The sequence below is a fragment of the Tetrahymena thermophila genome (genome assembly GCF_000189635.1).
Source record: "Tetrahymena thermophila SB210 genomic scaffold scf_8253864, whole genome shotgun sequence".
Taxonomy (NCBI): Eukaryota; Ciliophora; class Oligohymenophorea; order Hymenostomatida; family Tetrahymenidae; genus Tetrahymena; species Tetrahymena thermophila.
In genome coordinates, this window is record NW_002475949.1 from 7,020 (window position 1) to 32,214 (window position 25,195).

General features: G+C 20.6%; 7 protein-coding genes across 7 annotated transcripts in view; 4 read left to right on the forward strand and 3 right to left on the reverse strand. All coding sequences in view use genetic code 6, as the record gives it.

Moving 5' to 3' along the window:
• The window catches only part of TTHERM_01340600 (transmembrane protein, putative), a gene marked incomplete at both ends in the record, with an annotated part of 734 nt that extends 717 nt beyond the window's left edge, over nt 1-17 (forward strand). The window contains one exon of the mRNA XM_001027549.3: nt 1-17. This exon is cut by the window's left edge and continues 111 nt beyond it. Coding sequence (XP_001027549.3) covers nt 1-17 — 17 coding nt within the window.
• A 2,213-nt stretch (nt 18-2,230) lies between these two features.
• TTHERM_01341600 (tubulin-tyrosine ligase family protein) lies at nt 2,231-8,007 on the reverse strand (the record flags this gene model as incomplete). Its single annotated transcript, XM_001027550.2, has 13 exons — nt 7,851-8,007; nt 7,708-7,769; nt 7,406-7,500; nt 6,916-7,343; nt 6,517-6,746; nt 4,317-5,524; nt 3,977-4,262; nt 3,760-3,918; nt 3,405-3,645; nt 3,069-3,239; nt 2,766-3,004; nt 2,570-2,641; nt 2,231-2,515 (listed from the first exon to the last, which is right to left on the reverse strand). The coding sequence occupies exons 1-13, from the start codon at nt 7,930-7,932 to the stop codon at nt 2,231-2,233; spliced, it is 3,558 nt and encodes a 1,185-aa protein (XP_001027550.2). The 5' UTR covers nt 7,933-8,007.
• Nucleotides 8,008-8,551: 544 nt separating this feature from the next.
• Nucleotides 8,552-8,881, forward strand: TTHERM_01341610 (hypothetical protein; the record flags this gene model as incomplete). The annotated part of the gene is made up of 1 exon (XM_001027551.1): nt 8,552-8,881. One exon carries the CDS (start codon nt 8,552-8,554, stop codon nt 8,879-8,881), a length of 330 nt encoding a protein of 109 aa, XP_001027551.1.
• Nucleotides 8,882-11,412: 2,531 nt separating this feature from the next.
• Nucleotides 11,413-13,218, forward strand: TTHERM_01341620 (ubiquitin-conjugating enzyme E2; the record flags this gene model as incomplete). Its single annotated transcript, XM_001027552.1, has 1 exon — nt 11,413-13,218. One exon carries the CDS (start codon nt 11,413-11,415, stop codon nt 13,216-13,218), a length of 1,806 nt encoding a protein of 601 aa, XP_001027552.1.
• A 1,128-nt stretch (nt 13,219-14,346) lies between these two features.
• Nucleotides 14,347-15,887, reverse strand: TTHERM_001341630 (hypothetical protein; the record flags this gene model as incomplete). The annotated part of the gene is made up of 6 exons (XM_012800974.1): nt 14,347-14,434; nt 14,663-14,752; nt 14,815-14,904; nt 15,145-15,234; nt 15,480-15,569; nt 15,817-15,887. 6 exons carry the CDS (start codon nt 15,885-15,887, stop codon nt 14,347-14,349), a joined length of 519 nt encoding a protein of 172 aa, XP_012656428.1.
• Nucleotides 15,888-16,372: 485 nt separating this feature from the next.
• Nucleotides 16,373-16,822, forward strand: TTHERM_001341641 (hypothetical protein; the record flags this gene model as incomplete). The annotated part of the gene is made up of 1 exon (XM_012800975.1): nt 16,373-16,822. The coding sequence occupies one exon, from the start codon at nt 16,373-16,375 to the stop codon at nt 16,820-16,822; it is 450 nt and encodes a 149-aa protein (XP_012656429.1).
• A 1,889-nt stretch (nt 16,823-18,711) lies between these two features.
• TTHERM_001341652 (transmembrane protein, putative) lies at nt 18,712-22,936 on the reverse strand (the record flags this gene model as incomplete). Its single annotated transcript, XM_012800976.1, has 11 exons — nt 18,712-18,832; nt 19,094-19,183; nt 19,430-19,519; nt 19,773-19,862; nt 20,109-20,198; nt 20,452-20,541; nt 20,787-20,876; nt 21,129-21,218; nt 21,444-21,536; nt 22,284-22,336; nt 22,394-22,936. The coding sequence occupies 11 exons, from the start codon at nt 22,934-22,936 to the stop codon at nt 18,712-18,714; spliced, it is 1,440 nt and encodes a 479-aa protein (XP_012656430.1).
• Between the last annotated feature and the right edge of the window lie 2,259 nt (nt 22,937-25,195).

Below are 25,195 nucleotides of genomic sequence, written 5' to 3' on the forward strand. Positions count from 1 at the left end.
TTGAAAATAAAAAATGAATCATTAAGAAAAAATATCTAATTAATTAAGTAGGTAGGTAGAAGGAAAAAATGAAGAAAAAAATATATATATGATAATAAGAAATGAATTATGAAAAATGAAAACAAAAGTTGAAAATAAAAATGAATATGTTAAATTAAGAATGAAAAAATACACAAGCATAATAAAAAAGAAAATTAAATCAAATAAAAAGCTATTAAACAAATACAAAATAAATATATTCTTTTAAATTCATTTTCATATTAAAAATATCAAAATAATCTATTTAAACAAAGAAATGAATTACATATTTAGTGTATTTTGCTTAACAAGAACCTAAGCTTGATGAACTAATTGAATTAAAATAATTATAACCTTTGAAACATAGAAGAAAATCAGTTTTTCCTCCTTATTAATTAACTAATCAATAAGCAAATAAACAAATTAATTATATATTTTGAGTAAAAGTATGAAATGTTAAGAAGTTTATAAAATAATTAATAATCAAAGTAAAAGTTGAAAATATAAAAAAAGTAAAAGTTAAATTAACTAACTAATAAAAAATAAGAGAAATAAAAAAATAAAATAAATGAAGCAAAATTGATTGATTATTGATTTAATAAATGAATGTTTCTTAATAAATAAGTTTTTTATTTTCACTTAATTGATATTATTAATTTAAATATTTATATCAAAGAGACTATAAATTCACATCATTTTTTTAAAAAATTTATATTTTAAAATAAATAAATTTATTTAAAAGATTAATAAAATGAATAAATCAATTTTATAAGAATTGCAAAATTGATTGATTATTATTTTTTTAAATGAACATTTTTTAAAAAAGAAGTTTTTTATTTTCATGTTAAAGCAAATATTAATTAAAAATGTTAATATCAAGGAAACTATAAATTTCCATTACTTTTTTTTAAATTTATATTTAACTGCTATATTTTGAACTATGTTCTACTTTTCTATTTTTTTTTGGTTATTCATCTCTTTTATAAAATATCTCTTATATTCCATATTAAATTGTGAAAATTATTATTTTCATATTTTTCATACCTACTTTCATAAATACTGTTGACTAATGTCACCCTTTTTTAGGATTTTTACTCTGCTTTTTTATGTATATCCTTTCAAAAAATTATGCTTTTGAGGATTAAAAATTATTGTTTAAAATTGATAATTGTTTTTATTTCTTTTTTTTTAAATTATGATAAAAAATTGAATTATTTTAGATAATGTCTATTTAAATAAATTGTATTAAATTTAAAAATAAAAATAATAAAATATTATTAATATTTTTAAAAATAGTTAAAGAAAATCATTCACTATATTTTTATCAAGAAAAAGACAAAAATAATAAATAAAATTTTATAATTTAAAAAAATCAGTTTGTAATTTTAATAAAAAATAAATGACTATTTGGAGGTGTAAATTAATGATTATTTACAATATATATTACTAATTATTCTTATTGTTATTTATTAGTTTAATTAATTAGTCTAAAAATTATTTTTGTATGTATTTACCAGTCAGTATAATAACCTTTTCTTAATATTAGCATAATCAAAGTACTCTCTGCTATTATAATTAAATTTAATTTATTTTGGTGTTAAAGTAAAAGTAACCGCTCTGATCTTATGGATAGCTATGTAATCAATTACACAATTATAGTTAAAAATGTATAATAATTACTTATTTTATTCATAGGATAAATACTTATCGAAATTTTATATTTGATAATTAGTTATTTGTTTATTGAAAGAATATTTCCAAAACCTCTTATCAAAATAATCTAAAATATATAAGTCTATTTCAATATAATGTATGAAAAATATTATAATTGCACAATCTATTTTTTCTGTATTAAATTAATCCTACTTTCTCTTAACAGGATACCTTTTAAATTAAATTAATTTTTAGATTTATTCCTAAAATTTTTAAAAAGATATTTTCAAAATTGGTAATTAAACTTTTAGCCACAAATTAATTTAACAATATTTATTTCAAGTTATCATCAATAAATAAATAAATAAATAAATAAATAAATAAATAAATAAATAAGATCTACTAATAAAAAAAGAAATTTATATTTATTGTATTTTGTTAGCTTTATAAGAATGAATAAAGAAGGCTCTATTGACATGAAAAACATAAAAGGTGAGATAATTTTATTAATATAATGAGAAAGTATTAATAGTTTTTGTTATATATGAATGAAAATTTTTCATTTTATATTTTATATTAAAGTTATGTTCGACAAAATTTGATCGAAAATTAGCTAAAATTTATTTTCTGAGTAAATTTTTTAAGGAATTTGATCTAAGTAAGAAATAGGAAAGTGAGGTGGTGGGAATAATGGATCAACGGCAATTTAAAAGGTTTGATCGATCAAAGAAAGCGCTAATTTTTGTAGAGAATAGCCATCAAATTAGCTATATTAAGGAGCGGGTTCTACATCATTGAGCCAAACTTGCCCTAATTCGTCAATCAAAAAGTCTATGCTAAATGTCTAGTTTAAAAATTTAAAAATAACATTCTGCTAGTTTATTAAAATAAGTTTTACTTAAAAAGCAAATTGTTTTTGAAGCTTGTCTGCTTTGCAATAGGCAGAGAGAATCACAGTTTGGCATATTTTCTGATTGTATAAAAAGGAATAATTTAGTTTAAAAATAATTGTCAATTTAATATATTAATTAATAAATGAATGAATAAAATAAATTTGTATTAGTGTTGATAGTTGTGAATGAATGCATATTTACTTTTATTTTCTGCATAATTATATTGGTATCTATTTGGCTAAAGTTCCCTTTTTGCTTTTAGTCGTTGACGTAGTCTTTGAAGTATGAAAACATTATCTTGTTATTTTGAGAAAATTCATTTTCATTTTAGGAGTATTGCTATGTGTTAATATTTGTATTATGAATGTAAATATTATTGAATTCTTCAGCTTAATAATTTTATGAGCTCATGTTAACAATTCCTTCATCATAAAGATACCCTTTTGAAATAATACATAAAATTGGTGTTTAAGATTTATTGTTTAGAATTTTTTTTGGAAATACCTTTGACATAGTCATTATAGCATGTTACTAGCAAGAAAAATTGCAATGAAATTTTTCTACCAACAAGCAATAAAGGATCTGGAATGTACTGCTATATAATAAAGTAAGACTATTTATGTTGATTTTGAAAATTTTCAATAAATTAGTCTATAACCGAATATTCGTTTGTTACTATTTATTAAAGAAAGTTTTATTACTAACTCAGTTTGATAATATATTTAAAATTCATTTTTATTAAATACTTCTTATTAGGGTCTTCAATTTTTTTAAAATTGAAATAGAAGATATTTTAAATTATTTACAGAAGATAAACATTAAGAAAGGTAAAAAAAATACTTTTATAATTCCTCCATGAATTTCGACCTTGTTACTTTATAATCCATAAACAAGAAGATAGAGTTTTTTGAGATGAATCAGATTTTCTTGCGCTAGTTTCATAAAGCTTTTAATTCCTCCACTCTGTTTTTCCTTGATCGCTATTTTTGGTTATGATGAAGGATTTAGGAATAATGTTAAAAGCTTTTTCACAGGAGTCATATTTTTGATTGTAGTAAAATTTAATATTATTGATTAGATTCTATTTTTATTATTAAAAATAAGTAGGTTCATTAAAAATTTTCATGAATAAATTAAGTAAAAATAAATATTTTATTATATCTAAAAATGACCAAATTTATGAGCAAATGCTTACTTTTTTTGAAATGAACTCTTAGTTTTCTTAAAGTTAATTAATAATTTAGTAAATAATTGGATTTTTAAGGATTATTAAATTTTTGTATGACTAGCTAATAAAGCATCCTTCTTAGCTGTTTTGATGGGAAAGTAAATTCAAAGGACCCTCAAACGATTTCTATGAATTTAATAATAAAAAAGGATATAAAATAGGTTATTTTAAATATGTCTTTTACTTCATTTTCTATCAAATACTGCTTAATGTGTTGAGCATCTCTATCTCTTATGAATTTCTATAACTGGCTTTCAATTTGACACTCTTAGTTTCCATAATAATGAGATTATTTTATGATTCCTTAGTCTTCGTATGAAGATTACTTATCTCCAGCAATGACGATATTTTCGTTGCATATTTCTTTAACAGATTTCATATTTTTGAAGAAATTGTAGTCTTTTTCGTCAGTCCATAGCAGTTAGAAATCGCATCCATTATCTCTTCCATCAGAGAACTTCCACCACCATCTTTTTTTTTTTCATATTAATTTAGATGTTTAAAAATTTTAAAATAAAAGTCACCTTTTTTAGACAACTTAGGCTATAAGTTGGGGATCGTTTTGTGTATTTAGTCCTATTTTGTAAATAGGGACGTGCATTTTGATTTTAAATGGCTGTATAATTCCATTGGAAAAGTTAATTATATCTAAAAAATCTCTATATTGCTATCCATATGCTTGTTTTTTTTCAATTTTGTCTAAATGTTCTTTGGGTCTGTTATTTGGGTCCACGAAAGGCTGCACTTCTTTATATTTAATTTAATTAGCAATATTTTTAGACGGTTAAAAAAATTTTTTTTTAGAAGAGGAAGACGAAGAAAGAGGTGATTTAGAATAGGGAGAAAGAGATTGAGCAGAGAGAGGTGATTGAGTTTTGAGTAAATTCATTTATTTAATTTTAGAAGTCTTTGTTTATTAAAAATTTTTAGTAAGCGGACATATTGCATTTGATTTTCTTTCTAATTGGATTTAAAAATCATCAGGTTGCTGCAATCCAATGAGAAACTTATTTAGAGAGTTGTTGGTCAAAACCTGCCCAGAGATTATTGAAGAAGCTTTATGACTAGAAATAGAACTTCTTTAAGAAGATTTATTTGGATTTGTTGAAGGATTTAATCTCGGTGATAGACCCTCAGTTTGAATTTAAAGAGCAGTATTCTTATGAAAATAGTGTTTATGAGCAATTTTAGAACATTCCATTTATTTAGGAGTAGATTGGTTAGTCGTGATACTATATTGTCTCTAAAGCATTGAACTAATCGAAAATCTACTTTATTAATTCTATTACAACTTTGAAGGAGAAAATTGATGAGACACACTTGGAGAGTTCGAGGACATCGACTAAGAATATTATGATGATTATGTATGTTACTGAGACTGTGTATTTTAGAATTAAAATTTTTTAGTTTAATGATGATTAAATGGACTTATGTTGACTTAATCAACTCTTTCACTAGCTCCAAATCTATCTTTATTAGTGAAAACGTTCAGCTGCGCATCCTCTGTTAAAATTTTTTTTTTTTCATTGTTTAAAAGACCTCTTTTTGGTGTTGTATTTGATTCATTTTGAAAGTTTTATTGGCTTTCTAATTCTTTCTTTTTTTCTTTAAGCCAAGTGAATTCTGAAGACAATATTTAAAGTACTTAAACCTTCTAAATACCATCATCTGTGTTTTATGTTTACAAATTATTTTATTAAGCTTCAATGTATTAAATAGCATTTTCAATTCCCTTTTTTCAAATATTAAATAAAAAAGTTCTTTCAATAGCAAAACTAGATAAAAAAGTAAGCAAAAACTTAAATCAAAATCATAAAAACAATAATTTTAAGATATTTATTTTTTAAAATTTTTGAATTTTTCACTTGTAAATTTATTAATTTTGAAAGCAAATTTTGTTAAGAAAGCAGCAGATATTGTAAACAAACTTTTAAATACATCAATGAATTTAATTATCAGAGTTAGATAAAATGTAAGAAATTTTATAATTTTTCTTAAACTCATCATGTATATGAATAGTTGTATAGACTATCCATTTTATTTAAAGTAGTAAAAATAATTATTTTTTTTATTTGTAATTAACTAGTTAATATTTGAATAATTGAAAGAAATAGCAAAATAAATATCAAATTTAGAAAAGAAAAATTAATTAAAAACATCCAAGTTATTTAGCTATTGCGAAATCTTACACTAAATAAAATATTAACGTTAAAATAGAAAAATTAAATTAAATTAGAATAGTTATCTAACCATTGCCTTAAAATACTTTATAATTTTTAAAAGTTAATATAATAGTAACGCTTACATAGTTAATATTAAAAATAGACAAATTTTATTTTAAAACGTATTTGTTTTACTGAAAATATCAAATTGTATTATGAATAAGATATGCGTAATATGATTTTTCAAAAGTAATTTATTGGCTTATTAACATGTTTTGAGATAAATTTTTTGATATTTTCTTTTTTAGATAGAATTTTACGATTATAAAATGAAAATAATTTATGTAGTGCTAGAATTATTTTATATCTTTTGGATTAGAATTAAAAGCAAAGAAATTGTTGTATTTGAGCTTTTTTAGCATAAATTGTGTATGAATCTAATAAAATTAATTTAAATTTGCATGAAATTAGTAAAAAATTAAATTATTTTTGCAAAATCATGTCGATGATGTTTTATATATGTAATATTGATTTATTAGTAGTAAAATGAACGTTAAAATACCTGAAACGAGCAATCAACTTAATTAATTTTGTCGCCTGGCGATAAGATCTTTTTTGTAAGCAAGCATAAGTTATTTAAGAAGTCATAAAAGAATGGTCCTGATTCACTTCTTTCATATTACCTTGAAGAGAACTAACTTCTTAAATCTTTAATTGATTTTATAATAGAAAGAGTATCATTTTAGGAGTTGATGAGTTTACTTGTTCCTTTTTTCAATGAGATTGAGAAATCTGTTAAAAAAAGAAAAAGAATTAATTGGCTTAGAGAATCAATAAAAAATAAATAAGATAGATAATTAATGAGATTTAATAAAATAGAATGGCTAAATAATATTGTGAGCACTTTATTAATTTATTTATTTATATATTAGTTAGTTTGTTTGTTTGTTTGTTTGCTTACCTGAGTCTTAATTAAAATCTCCTGTTAACTACCTCTTTCTGAGTGAATCAATAGGAGATTTTGCTTGGATAGATTAAGTATCATTAGGTTCTTGGTAAAAATAATTATTTTGTCTGAATTTCCTTTGTGGTAGATTTTAAATATTTTGTGAAATTTGGTCATTAAATGTTTATGTATTTTAGTTATAATTATATTGTTATGATTGAATTTCATCAAATTAATATGCTTGATTTTTTGGTTATTATTGCTAATTTACAGTACTACTATCATTATTTGAATAATTTTGATTTTATCGAAATTAATCTTATGCAAACTTTACTTGCAATTACTATCTATTAGGTGAGTTCTATTTTTTCAAAAGCGAATCTCTATACTTTGAATTATTTCTTGTATTACTACTACCTTGCTCTATTGTTTACTTTAGTTCTCTATAAAAAAGAATACGATTATTTATAATCAACAACTACAATCATAAAACTCAAAATTTTACTGAATCAGCTGGAATTACTGGCGCTAATTGGTTTTATCTAAGTTATTTTGTGCTGTAAAAGGTATCTCCATTTATGCTAAGTCGGTATTTCCTTCCTAATTGTTTTAGAAATTAATTGTTAATTGCGATTAGGCATTTATATCTGCTAAAATAAAAATTCAGTAGAAAAGTGGTGAAATTAAATAAGCATTTATCAACCAGTTAAATTTTTTTCTATTTCTAACTTAAAATCTTGTCTATTCTTTAAGTAAGTATAGAAAAGAATTTTATTTACTTTAAATATTTATTAAATAAGCAAATACCTTAGATTTCATTTATGATTATGTAATAGCCAAAATTTAATTCATGTCTTCACTTTAGTCCCCTAAAAATAAAAAAATGGAGAATTACAAATTAAAACAACATTAGGAAAACTTAAATTTTGATCAAGCGAGCAAATAACTACCTTAATATGAAAATGTCTAAAAATCAACAAATGCATTTTATTCAGAATTTAAAAAATTGTCCTAAAATTTATCCTTTTTCATATATGTTAATTAACAATCTATATAGCTTAATTGCTTTGTTTCTTTGTTTTTATTTGTATTATTTACTTAAAAATTCTTACTATAAAAAAATACAAGATAAATGAATTAAAATATTAATGAAGGAGTTATTCATTTAATAAGCATTCTAAAATACCAAAAAAAAAAAAATTTGTGTAATATAAATGCAATATATCTAGTAAATAATAAAGCAAAATTGAAATATTAAAAATGATAATTATACTAATTTTCTTTATGGATTTTGTTTGATAATCTTTTTTGCATTGATTGCATTCTGTAGCTATTATATTGTTTATAAATTAATTAAGGGTACAAAAAAGATGGCTATTATATTTTATATGAAATTATTTTATCTTATTTATTTTTTGATTAAAATTATCTAACTATAAAACACTTTTATTTAAAATAATCTTTGGCCTGTTTAAATACTTTACAAAGATAGGCAGTTAAAATCTAAAAATATTTATAATTAAATAAAAACTAAACAAACAAAAAAAGTATATTCAAAATTAACAAAAGCAACCAACCAATTAATCAATTGACAAATTGAATTGATTTCCATTAAATTCAAATCTATCTAGCAACTGAATAAAAAAATTAAATGTAGGACCAAATTAACTAAGAAATCGAAGAAAATAGAGCTCTGAGAAATAATTACAAAAAAAACATCACGAGAATGTTTATGAAGTTTCTTAGCACTGTAGATGAAGAAACCTATGATTTGATTAAATAAGAATTTAAAAAAAAAGTGCCAGACTTAAAATTTATTATAAAAAAGTATGACCTGAGAAAAAAATTTGAGAGTTTTTTCATGCATTTTCCTAGATTATACTTCTCATCAGAAATCCAAAACAAACAAGATAAGTTGAGCACATATTTTGATTGCGTAACTTACATGTATGAAGATATGTTTTTACCTAAAAAAAAGTGATAAAGATAATTTCTTTTCACAACAATTAAATAGAGTTAAATGAGAATTATTAAGAGAGATTAAATTTAATTAGTAAGATGGTTAGATTATTCAATAGATAACTAAATACATATAAATTTATACAAAAAATATTAAAATAATGTTATTATATGTTACAATAACACTCTTTTGCTTATAATTTACTTTGCAAAAAAACACTGTCTTCAGATTACTCTAATCTTAATTAATAACTCGCTTAAACCATTTAATCTATTTTAAATATAAATTAATAAACAATAAACCTAATCTAAAAAATGTTTATTGATCTTAAATTCGTTTAAATTGAATATAATTTTATAATTATTTTAAACAAGTTAAGAAATGTTTATAGAATCTCTACAAACTCTCAAAAGAAATACAATGAGTAATTGATTTTCTTAATGGATATGATGTCTGATTAATTGATCAAACAATAAAAAATACTCTTTTTCAATCCAAATAATTTGAATCTTAAAAAATTAGTCATTAATTTAGTCAGTATATTTATATATTTTATTTATGGTAAATAAAAAAATTTTATTATATCAATTTATAAATCCAAAAGAAATTTTCCTTAAACTTTTTTCAGTTTATTTGCTCTAAATCCGCTTAAAATAGAAAGATAGAAAAATAATGATATAGATAGATAGATAGATAAATTGGTTGGTATTTAGATAGATAGATAGATAGATAGATAGATAGATAGATAAAAAGAAAATGAGATAGATAAATAATTAAATAAATCAAATTTTTTCAATTCATATTTTTAAAAATATACAAAAAATAAAATTGAAAAATAATTAATTTTCTCAGACTTAATAAATAATTGCTTTAAATTTATTCATATTTATAAAACAATTAGTTTTAGGCTTTTTTTTAAATTATCAATCAACGAGAAATTTTTGAAAAAATCTAAGTATCTTTCTTTGTTAGTTTTTGTTTAATATAAAAAAAATATATTATTTTTAAATAAATTTGTGAATATTTATGTAAATTTTTAAAACATTTTCTTTTAAAACAAAAAATTAGATGATATAACATTATTTAAAAAAATAAAAAGCGATTATTATCCAAAATATAGTATAGTTAGTAATGATTATTTTTATTTACTAATTAATAATATATAAATTATTAGTAATAAAACAACATTTATTTATAAATATTTAAGTTAATATTAAAAATATTAACATAATTTAATAATCGAAACACTGATCTATTTATTTATTATCCATAAACATAGAATAGTAAGTTGACTATTTTTATTAATTAATTAATAAAAAACAAATATTTGTAAATACTTAAGTTTATGTTAAAAATATAAACATAATTTAAAAATAGAAACAGCGATCTATTTATTTATTTATTATCCATAAACATAGAATAGTGAGTTGATTATTTTAATTATTTAATTAATTAATCATATATAAATCATTAATCATAATATAAAATAAATTTGTATTATTTAAATCTAATATTATAAATATTTTCTTTAAAAACAAAAAATTTAATGATGTTATCTATTTAAAAATAGAAACAGTGATTAATTTATTTATTATCCATAAATAATGGATAGTTACTTATGATTATTTTTATTAATTAATTAATCATATATAAATCATTAATAAGAATATAAAATAAATTTGTAAATTTTTAATTTAATATTAAAAATATTTTCTTTAAAAACAAAAAATTTAATGATGTTATTTATTTAAAAATAGAAACAGTTATCTATTTCTTTATTATCCATAAACATAGAATAGTGAATTGATTATTTTAATTATTTAATTAATTAATTAATTAATTAATTAATAATATATAAATCATTAATCATAATATAAAATAAATTTGTTTTATTTAATTTAATATTAAAAATATTTTCTTTAAAAACAAAAAATTTAATGATGTTACTTATTTAAAAATAGAAACAGTGATCAATTTATTTATTATCCATAAATAATGGATAGTGATTTATGATTATTTTTATTAATTAATTAATAATATATAAATCATTAATCATGATATAAAATAAATTTGTAAATATTTAATTTAATATTAAAAATATTTTCTTTCATAACAAAAAATTAAATGATATTACATAATTTAAAAATAGAAACATTGATCTATTTATTTCTTATCCATAAATACAGAATAGTGAGTTATGGTTATTTACATTAATTAATAATATATAAATTATTATTAATAATAATAAAAGATATCTGAACATATATAATCAGATTGTCTATAATATCTTATTTTGTTTAAATCTGATTGATTTGACGATTTCTGCTCTTTATTTATAGACGCTTTAGAAGTTAGCGTTCACTATTAAATATTGTATCTTTCTTTAATTGTAATTGTTGTTCATAAATTAATATAAATAACAGAAAGCAAAAAAAAGTAGAAGTACTTACTTGATTAATTAATTAATTAATAAATTATTAATATACAAACTAAATAAAAGCTTTTTAAGTTATATTGCTCTAGAAATTTTATATTAGCAAATACAAATAGTTATGGAAGGAAATCTTAAGTCAATCAGAGTTTAATTTGAGGCAAATAAATTCAAACAGGTCATTACCTAGCCAGATCAGACTATTGGAGAACTCAAATCTCTTCTCTTAGCTAGGTTGTCTGAATTAATTAAGGGTTAAACTTTTGATGCTCAAAGTTTTTTGTTAGCGGATGAGGACGAGTTTGCTTTTTCAGATTCTGACATAGTTTCTTCGCTCATAAATTAAAATGACCTAGTTAAGATCATTGTAAATCAAACAGTTTTACAGTAATAGTAAGAGTAAAACAATTAAAATGCATAGAATATCTAAAAATAAACAGATACAACAAACTAAGATCAAGTGAATCAAGAGTAGCAAGGTCAATTAAATTAGGTTGAGTTATAATACAAGGAAGAAGATCCAGCTGAGGCTATTGTAGTTATTTATGATGTCTCTGGGTCTATGAAATCTGGGTTCTTTAATGACCCTTTGATTTCGAGAATTGGTGCTGTAAATGCATTTTTTTCAGCATTCGCTGATAAAACTTTAGCCTACGAATATAATCATATTGTTCAGCTATATTGGTTCGATGATAGGATTGAAAAGAAATGCGATTTTACTAAAGATATGAATCATTTTATCAAACTTGTCGATGATGCTAATCCAAGAGGATCTACTCGTTTATATGATGCCCTAATGGAGGGTATTAACAGTCTTCTACTAATAAAAAAGAAATATCCAAACATTATTCTGAGACTGATTGCAATGACTGATGGAGAAGACAACTAATCTAAATACAAGCCAGAAGAAGTTGCTAAATAGATCGTTATGAATAGGATTACTCTCGACTCCTTTGTTGTCTCTAAGGAGAGTTTTGGACTTAAAACAATCACTCATGCAAGCGGTGGTCGCTGCTATTGTCCTTAAGATCTCGCCGTTGGAATGAAATTATTTGAAATTGAAACTATATTATCAGTAAGAGCAAGAGATTTACCTAATAGTAATAATTTGCCTTTACAAAATGTAGAAATCAATTTAGATATCCTTCGTGACAAACCCTTTGACACAGAAGGAATCTAAGTAACTCATCAAGCATAAATCAGCAAATAAGCTGGCGATGTCTCAGACATTATTAAGAAGTATTAAAAAGTTATTTCCCAACCTCCTTAGAACAATTAATAGCAACCATAATCATCATCAGCATCAACTACAGCACAATAGAATTAAATAAGCCATAGCAGCGGTTGCATGAAAAGGCTAATAAGAGAACTAGAGTTTTTCCCTTAGTAGCCAGAAACCTATAAAGTAAAAGTCTTTCCCGAATAAGATGATATTACAAACTGGAAGGTATTAATGATTGGTCCAGAAGGCTCTAGCTACCATTAAGGTGTTTATATGCTCTATATCAACTTTCCTTAATCCTATCCTTTTAAACCTCCTTCTGTAAAATTTATTACTCCCATATATCATTGCAATGTCAATTCTCAAGGTAGAATTTGCATTGATATTCTTAAAGACAATTGGTCACCAGCTTTAACTATGGCTGCAGTTTTTAACTCAATAAGCGAATTGATGCTTCATCCAAACCCAATAGATGCCTTAGAGAGCAATATAGCAGCAGAAATGAACCATGAGTACGATCTTTACAAGTAGAAGTGTCTTTAGCATGTAGCAAATAATGCTAATAAACCTATGGAGCTATTAATGGAGGAAATCTTTGGTAAACAAGTTGACACTAGCTCAGAAGTTTATATCAAAACAAAAGTTTAGTTAACAAACTGGATATAAAATAATAAATTACCATGCTAAAAAGAGCAAAACCACTGAAAAATGACTTTTTAAAATAAACAAAATTAATTTTATCTAATTGAAAAATAAAATAATTTATTAAATATTTTTTTTGTATTTATTTATCTGAATTTTTCTGTACAAATAAATTTAAATAAAAAAAATTATTTTTTGATTTTCCTTAATTACGCAAATCCATACTAGTAAAATATAAGTGCTGTTCAATGCTTTTTGCAATTAACTTAAAAAAATTTTAATTTATATTAATAATTCATTATTTAGGGGGGGATTGACAGTGGTTGGTATGAAAAATGAATGGAAATATTTCTATTCTAGTACATACATATTTATTTCAAAAGTTCCCATAGATAAAGCAAACCCTCGAAACCTCCGATTTGCATTTTTCTAGAATATTTAGACAACATTTTATAATAAAAAACAAGATAATCATTTTAAAATTTATAATACCACATTAAAAAAAATTACATAAATTCTTGATATGAAATAAGCTTATAAAAACCCAAATTAAACATTAACATTAACGACTTTTAAAGTCATAGATTTATTCTAAATATTATTAAATTAAAAAATCAAATTCGTATTGTCTAAATAATAATTTAAAAAACAATTATTTTATGATTTTAAAAAATATAAAATGAAAAAAATGATCATAAGATAAATTAAAAATTTGAGGAAAAAAAAACAAAAAAAAGCATAATAACCACAAAAGTTAAAATAAATAGTAAAATTTGATTTCTCCTTGAGGCTTTATTTAAATCATAGTATCTAATTAATTAATCATGATAAATAAAAAAAGGATAGATTTATGATTGATTGATAATATTTAAGATTAAAAAATAACCGGCATATAAAAGCTTGGCATTTATATAATTTAATAAGATATAATATGAAACTAAAAGTTGCAAATTATTTGATCGTTTTTAGAGAAACCGGAGGGTTTGCTTAGAGGATTTAATTTATTTAAGTAAATTTAATTTTTGTATTTTGATAAATAATTTTTTTACTTACAAAAATATGAATATTATTTATAAAAATAATAAAATTTATCTATCTATTTTTTTTTAGATTAAAAACACTTTTTCAAAATATTATATAATATTATTCAAACATTTTATATTTATTCATCCTTTTTTCACCTGTTGTTTATCATAAGAAACATTTCTTAAAGACGACTAATCTTTTTGATTTAAGACACTTGCTTATTACTTTGAATTTTTAAGATTTATTCTTTGAGCTAAATAGTTTATAATAAAATTATATAAATTTTAAAATAAATATCAAAATAAAATAAACTTTTAAATTAAAAATTATTCTTTAAATTAATAAATAAGATAATATTAGTGTAATAAAAAAGATAAAAAAATAAATCAAATAAAAGTTATCAAATATATTCAAAGAACTTTTTTATATTCATTTTTATAGTTTATAATATCACAATCCAAAACAAATAAACTGTTTTTACCTAAGATAAAGTTTCAAATTTGAGAGATTAATGCAATTTGTTAAATAAGAACCTAAGCCTGATGCACCTTCATAACCAATTTAATTATCACTTTTTAAATTTGTTTTTATAATTAAAAATATCACAATCCAAAACAAATAAACTGTTTTTACAAAAGATCAAGTGTCAAATTTGAGAGATTAATGCAATTTGCTAAAGCAGAACCTAAGCCTGATGCACCTTCATCACCAATTTTATTCCTACTTTTTAAATTTTGAACAAAAAATATATTATTAAATAGTTAATTAGAAAGAAAAAATATGAAATAAAATATTAATTAATTAATAATAAAAGAATAAGTTGAAAATAAAACAATGAGCTAAATTAAAAAATAAAGAACAAAAAAAAGCAAGCACAATAAAAAAGAAAAAAGAGCTTTATTGTTTGTAATTAGTTTTTTTTATTAAAAATAGCACAATCCAAAACAAATAAACTGTTTTTACCGAAGATTAAGTGTCAAATTTGAGAGATTAATGCAATTTGCTAAACCAGAACGTAAGCCTGATGCACCCATTACACCAATTTAATTATCACTTTTTAAATATTGAACAAAAAATATATCATTAAAAAGTTAATTAGAAGGAAAAAGTATGAAATAAAAATATTAATTAATTAATAATAAAAGCATAAGTTGAAAATAAAATAATGAGCTAAATTAACAAATAAAGAACAAAAAAAAGCAAGCACAATAAAAAGAAAAAGAAAAAAGAGCTTAATCGTTTTAATTAGTTTTTATAATTAAAAATATCACAATCCAAAACAATTAAACTGTTTTTACCAAAGATCAAGTGTCAAATTTGAGAGATTAATGCAATATGCTAAAGCAGAACCTAAGCTTGATGCACCTTCATCACCAATTTGATTCCCACTTTTTAAATATTGAACAAAAAATATATCATTAAACAGTTAATTAGAAGGAAAAAATATGAAATAAAAATATTAATTAGTTAATAATAAAAGCATAAGTTGAAAATAAAATAATGAGCTAAATTAACATATAAAGAACAAAAAAAAGCAAGCACAATAAAAAGAAAAAGAAAAAAAGAGTTTTATTGTTTGTAATTAGTTTTTATAATTAAAAATATCACAATCCAAAACAAATAAACTATTTTTACTAAAGGTTAAGTGCCAAATTTGAGAGATTAATGCAATTTGCTAAAGTAGAACCTAAGCTTGATGCACCCATTGCACCAATTTAATTAAAACTTTTTAAATATTGAACAAAAATATATCATTAAATAGTTAATTAGAAGGAAAAAATATGAAATAAAAATATTAATTAATTAATAATAAAGGCATAAGTTGAAAATAAAATAATGAGCTAAATTAACAAAGAAAGAACAAAAAAGCAAGCACAATAAAAAGTTAAAGAAAAAAGAGCTTTATTGTTTGTAATTAGTTTTTATAATTAAAAATATCACAATCCAAAACAAATAAACTGTTTTTACCTAAGGTCAATTGTCAAATTTGAGAGATTAATGCAATTTGCTAAAGCAGAACCTAAGTTTGATGCTTTTTCATCACCAATTTAATTGTCACTTCATTAATATTGTATAAAAAATATATCATTAAATACAATAAGTTGCTATACAAATTTACAAAAAGTGAGTTTTATAATTTTTCAAAATGCCATTCAAAAATTTTGTTGTTTGGAAACGACTAGATAAGTGAATGGCATTTAATTAAATGCATTTGTTTTTAATTAATTAATTAATTTTTTAACTTAGCTATCTGCTATGTAGAAATAAGAAAATTCAATAGAGTTATTAAATTTAATTGAATAAAAATATAATATATAATGAGAAAACTGCCCTACAGGGTACATAAAATTTTTAGATTAGGTCTGGGGCCAGCCTAGGTTTTAAAAATTTATTTTTTTCAAAAAAAATGATATGTTATAAGAATATGAGATATATATTATTTCAAATTTAACATTTTGTGAATTTAAAGCTTTCAAAAAACTCAAAAAAAAGCTGTTTTAAGCTAATTTAGCTTTATTTATTATGTTATAAAGATTTATTACATTTCGCCTTTTATAAATTAAATAGGCATTTCACTTTATTTAATTAGGAGGATAAAATGAAGAAATAATATGAAATAATAATATTAATTAATAATTGATAAATTTAATAAAGAATGAAAAAATAAGAAATCATAATAAAAAGAAAAAGGAGAACAAATCAAATAAATTAAAAGAGACAAATTGAAAATTATAAATACAAAAAATTTTAATAAAAATAACATTTTTTAATTAAATATACCTAAAATTAATATGGAGAACCTAATGAGATAAAAGTGAAGAGCTTAAAAACTTTTTTTATTAATTTATATAAATTTAAAGGATGTTAATAAGAAAATTAATAATTACTTCTTCCAATATATTATATCTTTCAATCTATTATATCATTTTTTTTTCCTTCAAAAATATTGAATAGCAATTTATGAAATTTAATTAATTAATTATAAATAGATAAAAAGAACAAATAAATATAATAATTAATTATCAAATAATAATTTATATATTTGGCTTTATGAAGAGATAGATATCACAGAAAAATTAATTTAACATTTACTATTTAAACTTAAAACATATACTTAAAAATATATATAGTAGGAATTAGAGATGATCAGCTATTTATTTAGTCATATATATTTGAAAATATATAGCAGTTAAATTTATATATATACTGTAATTCCACAAAAAAATGGGGGTTGAGTCAGGTCTCTGAGAATCTAATATATTACTGGAGCCACTAAATTTTAAAATGGCGTGTAGCTATATATTTAAAATATTAAAAAAGAAATATTAATAATTGACTCCAAAAACATAGATTATTTTCAGAATCCATTTTCACATTTTTGATTTTTTTGATAGTACATACATATTTATTACAAAAGTTCCCATAGACAAAACAAACCCTCGAAACTTCTGATTTGCATTTTTCTAGAATATTTAGACAACATTTTATAATAAAAAACAAGATAAGCATTTTAAAATTTATAATACCACATTAAAAAAAATTACATAAATTCTTGATATGAAATAAGCTTATAAAAACCCAAATTAAACATTAACATTAACGACTTTTAAAGTCATTGATTTATTCTAAATATTATTAAATAAAAAAATCAAATTCGTATTGTCTAAATGAATAAATGATAATTTAAAAAACAATTATTTTAAGATTTTTAAAAATATATTATGAAAAAAATGATCATAAGATAAATTAAAAATTTGAGGAAAAAAAAACATTATAACCACAAAAGTTAAAATAAAAAGTAAAATTTGATTTCTCCTTGAGGTTTTATTTAAATCATGGTATCTAATTAATTAATCATGATAAATAAAAAAAGGATAGATTTATGATTGATTGATCATATTTAAGAGTAAAAAATAACCGACATATAAAAGCTTGGCATTTATTTAATTTAATGAGATATAATATAACACTAAAAGTTTCAAATTATTTGATCGTTTTTGGAGGAACAGGAGGGTTTGCTTAGAGGATTTAATTTATTTAAGTAAATTTAATTTTTGTATTTTGATAAATTATTTATTTACTTACAAAAATATGAATGTTATTTATAAATATAAAATCAATAATAAAATTTATCTATCTATTTTTTTTTAGATTAAAAACATTTTTTCAAAATATTATATAAAAAAATAAATAATATTATTCAAACATTTTATATTTATTCATCCTTTTTTCACCTGTTGTTTATCATAAGAAATATTACTTAAAGACGACTAATCTTTTTGATTTAAGACACTTGCTTTTTACTTTGAATTCTTATGATTTACACATTAATCTAAAAAGTTTATAATAAAATTGTGTAAATTTTAAAATAAATATCAAAATAAAATAAACTTTTAAATTATAAAATATTCTTTAAATTAATAAATAAAATAATATAAGTTCAATAAAAAAGATAAAAAAATAAATCAAATAAAAGTTATCAAATATATTCAAAGAGCTTTTTTATATTCATTTTTATAGTTTAAAATATCACAATCCAAAACAAATAAACTGTTTTTACCCAAGATCAAGTGTCAAATTTGAGAGATTAATGCAATTTACTAAAGCAGAACCTAAGCCTGATGCACCGATAGCACCAATTTAATTATCACTTTTTAAATATTGAACAAAAAATATATCATTAAATAGTTAATTAGAAGGAAAAAATATGAAATAATAAGATTAATTAATTAATTAATTAATTAATAAATAATAAAAGCATAAATTGAAAATAAAATAATGAGTTAAATTAACAAAGAAAGAACAAAAAAAGCAAACACAATAAAAAGAAAAAGAAAAAAGAGCTTTATTGTTTTTAATTAGTTTTTATAAATTAAAATATCACAATCCAAAACAAATAAACTGTTTTTACCTAAGGTTAAGTGCCAAATTTGAGAGTTTAATGCAATTTACTAAAGCAGAACCTAAGCCTGATGCACCGATAGCACCAATTTAATTATAACTTTTTAAATATTGAACAAAAAATATATCATTAAATAGTTAATTAGAAGGAAAAAATATGAAATAATAAGATTAATTAATTAATGATAAAAGCAAAAATTGAAAATAAAATAATGAGCTAAATTAACAAAGAAAGAACAAAAAAAAGCAAGCACAATAAAAAGAAAAAGAAAAAAGAGCTTTATTGTTTGTAATTAGTTTTTATAATTTAAAATATCACAATCCAAAACAAATAAACTGTTTTTACTTAAGATAAAGTGTCAAATTTGAGAGATTAATGCGATTAGCTAAAGCAGAACCTAAGCCTGATGCACCTTCATCACCAATTTAATTTCGACTTTTTAAATTTTGAACAAAAAATATATCATTAAATAGATAATTAGAAGGAAAAAATATGAAATAATAAAATTAATAAATTAATGATAAAAGCAAAAATTGAAAGTAAAATAATGAGCTAAATTAACAAAGAAAGAACAATAAAAAAGCAAGCACAATAAAAAGAAAAAGAAAAAGAAAAAAGAGTTTTATTGTTTGTAATTAGTTTTTATAATTTAAAATATCACAATCCAAAACAAATAAACTGTTTTTACCCAAGATCAAGTGCCAAATTTGAGAGATTAATGCAATTTGCTAAAGCAGAACCTAAGCCTGATGCACCGATAGCACCAATTTAATTATCACTTTTTAAATATTGAACAAAAAATATATCATTAAATAGTTAATTAGAAGGAAAAAATATGAAATAATAAGATTAATTAATTAATAATAAAAGCAAAAATCAAAAATAAAATGATGAGCTAAATTAACAAAGAAAGAACAAAAAAAAGCAAGCACAATAAAAAGAAAAAGAAAAAAGAGCTTTATTGTTTGTAATTAGTTTTTATAATTTAAAATATCACAATCCAAAACAAATAAACTGTTTTTACCTAAGATCAAGTGTCAAATTTGAGAGATTAATACAATTTACTAAAGCAGAACCTAAGCATGATGCACCTTCATCACCAATTTAATTATAACTTTTTAAATATTGAACAAAAAATATATCATTAAATAGTTAATTAGAAGGAAAAAATATGAAATAATAAGATTAACTAATTAATAATAAAAGCAAAAATTGAAAGTAAAATGATGAGCTAAATTAATAAAGAAAGAAAAATAAAAAAGCAAGCACAATAAAAAGAAAAAGAAAAAGAAAAAAGAGTTTTATTGTTTGTAATTAGTTTTTATAATTTAAAATATCACAATCCAAAACAAATAAACTATTTTTACTAAAGGGTAAGTGTCAAATTTGAGAGATTAATGTGATTTGCTAAAGCAGAACCTAAGCCTGATGCACCTTCATCACCAATTTAATTAGACCTTTTTAAATATTGAAGAAAAAATATATCATTAAATAGTTAATTAGAAGGAAAAAATATGTAATAATAAGATTAATTGATTAATGATAAAAACAAAAATTTAAAATAAAATGATGAGCTAAATTAACAAAGAAAGAACAAAAAAAGCAAGCACAATAAAAAGAAAAAGAAAAAAGAGCTTTATTGTTTGTAATTAGTTTTTATAATTTAAAATATCACAATCCAAAACAAATAAACTGTTTTTACCCAAGATCAAGTGTCAAATTTGAGAGATTAATGCGATTTGCTAAAGCAGAACCTAAGCTTGATGCACCCATTACACCAATTTAATTTCGACTTTTTAAATATTGAACAAAAAATATATCATTAAATAGTTAATTAGAAGGAAAAAATATGAAATAATAAGATTAATTAATTAATGATAAAAGCAAAAATTGAAAATAAAATAATGAGCTAAATTAACAAAGAAAGAACAAAAAAAAGCAAGCACAATAAAAAGAAAAAGAAAAAGAAAAAAGAGCTTTATTGTTTGTAATTAGTTTTTATAATTTAAAATATCACAATCCAAAACAAATAAACTATTTTTACTAAAGGGTAAGTGCCAAATTTGAGAGATTAATGCAATTTACTAAAGCGGAACCTAAGCATGATGCACCTTCATCACCAATTTAATTATAACTTTTTAAATATTGAACAAAAAATATATCATTAAATAGTTAATTAGAAGGAAAAAATATGAAATAATATGATTAATTAATTAATAATAAAATCAAAAATTGAAAATAAAATGATGTGCTAAATTAACAAAGAAAGAACAAAAAAACAAACACAATAAAAAGAAAAAAGAGCTTTATTGTTTGTAATTTAAAATATCACAATCCAAAACAAATAAACTGTTTTTACTCAAGGTACAGTCTCAAATTTGAGAGATTAATGCAATTTGCTAAAGCAGAACCTAAGCCTAATGCACCTTCATCACCAATTTTAATTTTATACCTTTATATATTTATATCATTAACAGTGTCTAAAATAAGGGGGGGGGGGGGGGGGGTTTATAAAAAACAATCAAACCAAAAACCTATTTTAAACACTTATTATAATATAAAATTAAAATTAAAAATTTTTTTTATGAATTTTTTTCCATCCTAGGTTTTAAAAATTTCTTTTTTTTCAAAAAAAATGATATGTTATAAGAATATGAGATATATATTCTTTCAAATTTTGCATTTTGTGAATTTAAAGCTTTCTAAAAACTCAAAAATAAAGCTGTTTTAAGCTAATTTAGCTTTATTTATTATGTTATAAGGATATATTACATTTCGCCTTTTATAAATTAAATAGGCATTTCACTTTAGTTAATTAGGAGGATAAAATGAAGAAATAATATGAAATAATAAGATTAATTAATAATTAATAAATTTAATAAAGAATGAAAAAATAAGAAATCATAATAAAAAGAAAAAGGAGAGCAGATCAAATAAATTAAAAGAGATTTAATGTTTTAAACGTAAGTTTTAATAGCAAAAAATCAAGAAAAAATATCAAATAATAAAAAATTAAAAATTGAAATGAAAATTAAGTTAAAATAGCTAAAAAATTTTTGTTTTAATAAAAATCAATAAATAAATAATGATGATAATTTCTTTTATAAAAATTATTTTTTAAATAAATTGAAAATTAAATATACAAAAGATATGAATAATAATAATAATAATAAAAATAATATTTTTTAATTAAATATACGAACGAAAATTAATATGGAGAACCTAATGAGATAAAAGTGAAGAGCTTAAAAACTTTTTTTATTAATTAATATAAATTTAAAGGTTGTTAATAAGAAAATTAATAATTACTTCTTCTAAGCTATAGTATTTTTTAATCTATTATATCATTTTTTTTCCTTCAAAAATATTGAATAGCAATTTATGAAATTTAATTAATTAATTAATTAATTAATTAATTAATTAATTATAAATAGATAAAAAGAACAAATAAATATAATAATTATCAAATAATAATTTATATATTTAGCTTTATGAAGAGATAGATATCACAGAAAAATTAATTTAACATTTACTATTTAAACTTAATATTTGTATTTAAACATATACTTAAAAATATATATAGTAGGAATTAGAAATGATCAGCTAATTTATTTAGTCATATATATTTGAAAAAATTCTAGCAGTTAATCTACATATGTATTCTATTTGTTTGTATGTAGCCTTCAAAAAGTCAGTACCATAGGATACTATATATATAATAAAAATCTATTATAATATAAAAATTTAATACCTAAAATTGAATATTTAAATTAAAAAATCATAAAACAAAAGAATTTATTCAGTAATCTGCTTAATAACAAATCCAGAAATTAAATTGTTAGTTTTCCACATTTATAGGAATTTAATTAACAGCTGGAAGTGCTATAAATAGAAAAATTAATTAATAACCTTAAATAGCTTTTTAATAAATTAATAAGTGAAATCTAATTAGAAATATTTAATACAACTAAACATAAGAATGAATATATTGATTGATATACATATATCAATTCATTGTGTAGAATTATTTTTATGGTTTTCTTCTATATTTGAATCTTATAATTTGTTTTCTAACTCAATTTTATTTGAGTAGATTTTTATAAAACTAAATTGGTTATTAATTTAAGCTTTGATAATGTTTTTTATTTTATTTTTCTGGAGACTTTTCTTTGTATTTTAATTTGATAGATTTGCCTAATTTTTCTCATTAATACATTAAATGATAGAATAACTCTTTCATAATTATTTTAAGGCTTATAAAATTAGTAGCTTTTGAGTATGTCAAATAAAAAGTTTTATTATTATGTATTTATACTGTGAGGTATTTGAACTAATTCTATTAATGATTTAATCAATGCCTCATTTGTATACTTCTGGTTTATATTGCTTAGTTATTTACTTAATATTAATGGATTTATTGATACTTTCTTATTGTAAATTCCAGATTTTAATGTACTTTTTTTGATGTTTTGTTTTGAATTAATATACTCTTTATGTCTTTGCTGCTGATCACTTTAATTAGCTGATTTTGACTAACTCTTATATCTATTATAAAATTGATTATCGTATTGAGTATTCTGATAGTTTACTTAAGAGAAAGTAGCTTAATTATTGGATCAATATTGATTAAAGATTTTTTGAGTAATTACATATTGTCATAATTTAAAAAAATTTGGTTACACTTTTAATAAATAAGCAATTACTAGAGGTTATTCATGTTCGATAATAATTATTTAGCTAAAATCTTATTTAAAAAAACATCCTGAAAAGTGTATTTTTTCATGCCTTTATTTCTATAAGAATTAGAATTCGAAAGAAATGTAATGAATTGTTCATATATTTTAATATTTTAAAAGTGAAAGATAAAAATGAAAAAAAATACTTAAAAAATTAAATAAATGAATGTATTATTTAATTTTTGGTTAAAAAAAACCATTAAATTTAAATATTGTTTACACTTTACTTTGTTTAATTTTTGAGCTTGTTAATTATAATTAAATTTCTTTAACTTTCTATTTTTTACTTCTTTGTTTTTAGTGTCTCATCTATCTTAAATGAATTTTGATATTACAAATTAATATTCAAGTATTTGATTTATTTTGATTAATAAATTTTCAAAAATCTAGACAGACGCTAAATTATAGACAAGAAATTCGAATTGAATTAAAAAAGCTAATTTTATCTAATCAAATTTCATCAAGATAGAAAGATAGTTATTTTCTTATAATTTATTAATTAATAATTCTTATAGATCAATTTAATAGTATTACTTTAAATTATTTTATTTACTCAATTATAGAAAATAAATAAATTATTATTTATAGATAAATTAGCTTTAAATCATAAAAATTAATTGAAATTACAGGATTAGCTATAATTAAAAGTAAAGTACAATATATATAAATATAAATATAAAACATATCTTTAAAATACATTTAAAAATTAAATATCAAAATATACTTAATGTTTCATTAATTTTTTTAACTTAACTTTCGAGAAGTTGTACTTAATTTTACAAATCATCAATCTATTATTGATAATTTTAATTTACTTATTTGTTAATATTTATTTCTTTATTGCAAATTTTGAAAATACTTCTAATTAGTCTTTCGATAAAATTAATTAAAATTATTCTATTTATGCAATTTCATCTGAATATTTTTATTTAATCGTTTTAAATTAGATTTTATTAAAATTATTAAGTCCTTTTTCCTTTTAAAAATCAGGATCCCATGCTAAAAATGGATGATCTTATCTAAAACCAAGCACTGTTCCTGTATAAACAGTTAAACCAGACTTAAAATTCAAATTTAGTAATCTTTCATACTAATTTTTGATCTAAATTCTTAAATATTTTTTAAAGGAAACTTAAAAATCAAATATCTTGGTTTAATGATTTAATTGATAAAAATTTAAAATTAATATTAAAAAAACTAAATAAGCTTCAAAAAATTTTTTTATTAAAGTAAATAGTGATAAGATAGATTATTTATTAACAAAATTAACAAATAAAGTTATATCTATTAATGAAGATATTAATAAGATTATTATTTTTTACGCTAATAAAAATATTTATTTAAATTGGAGTAGCTTCAAAAACTATATCTATTA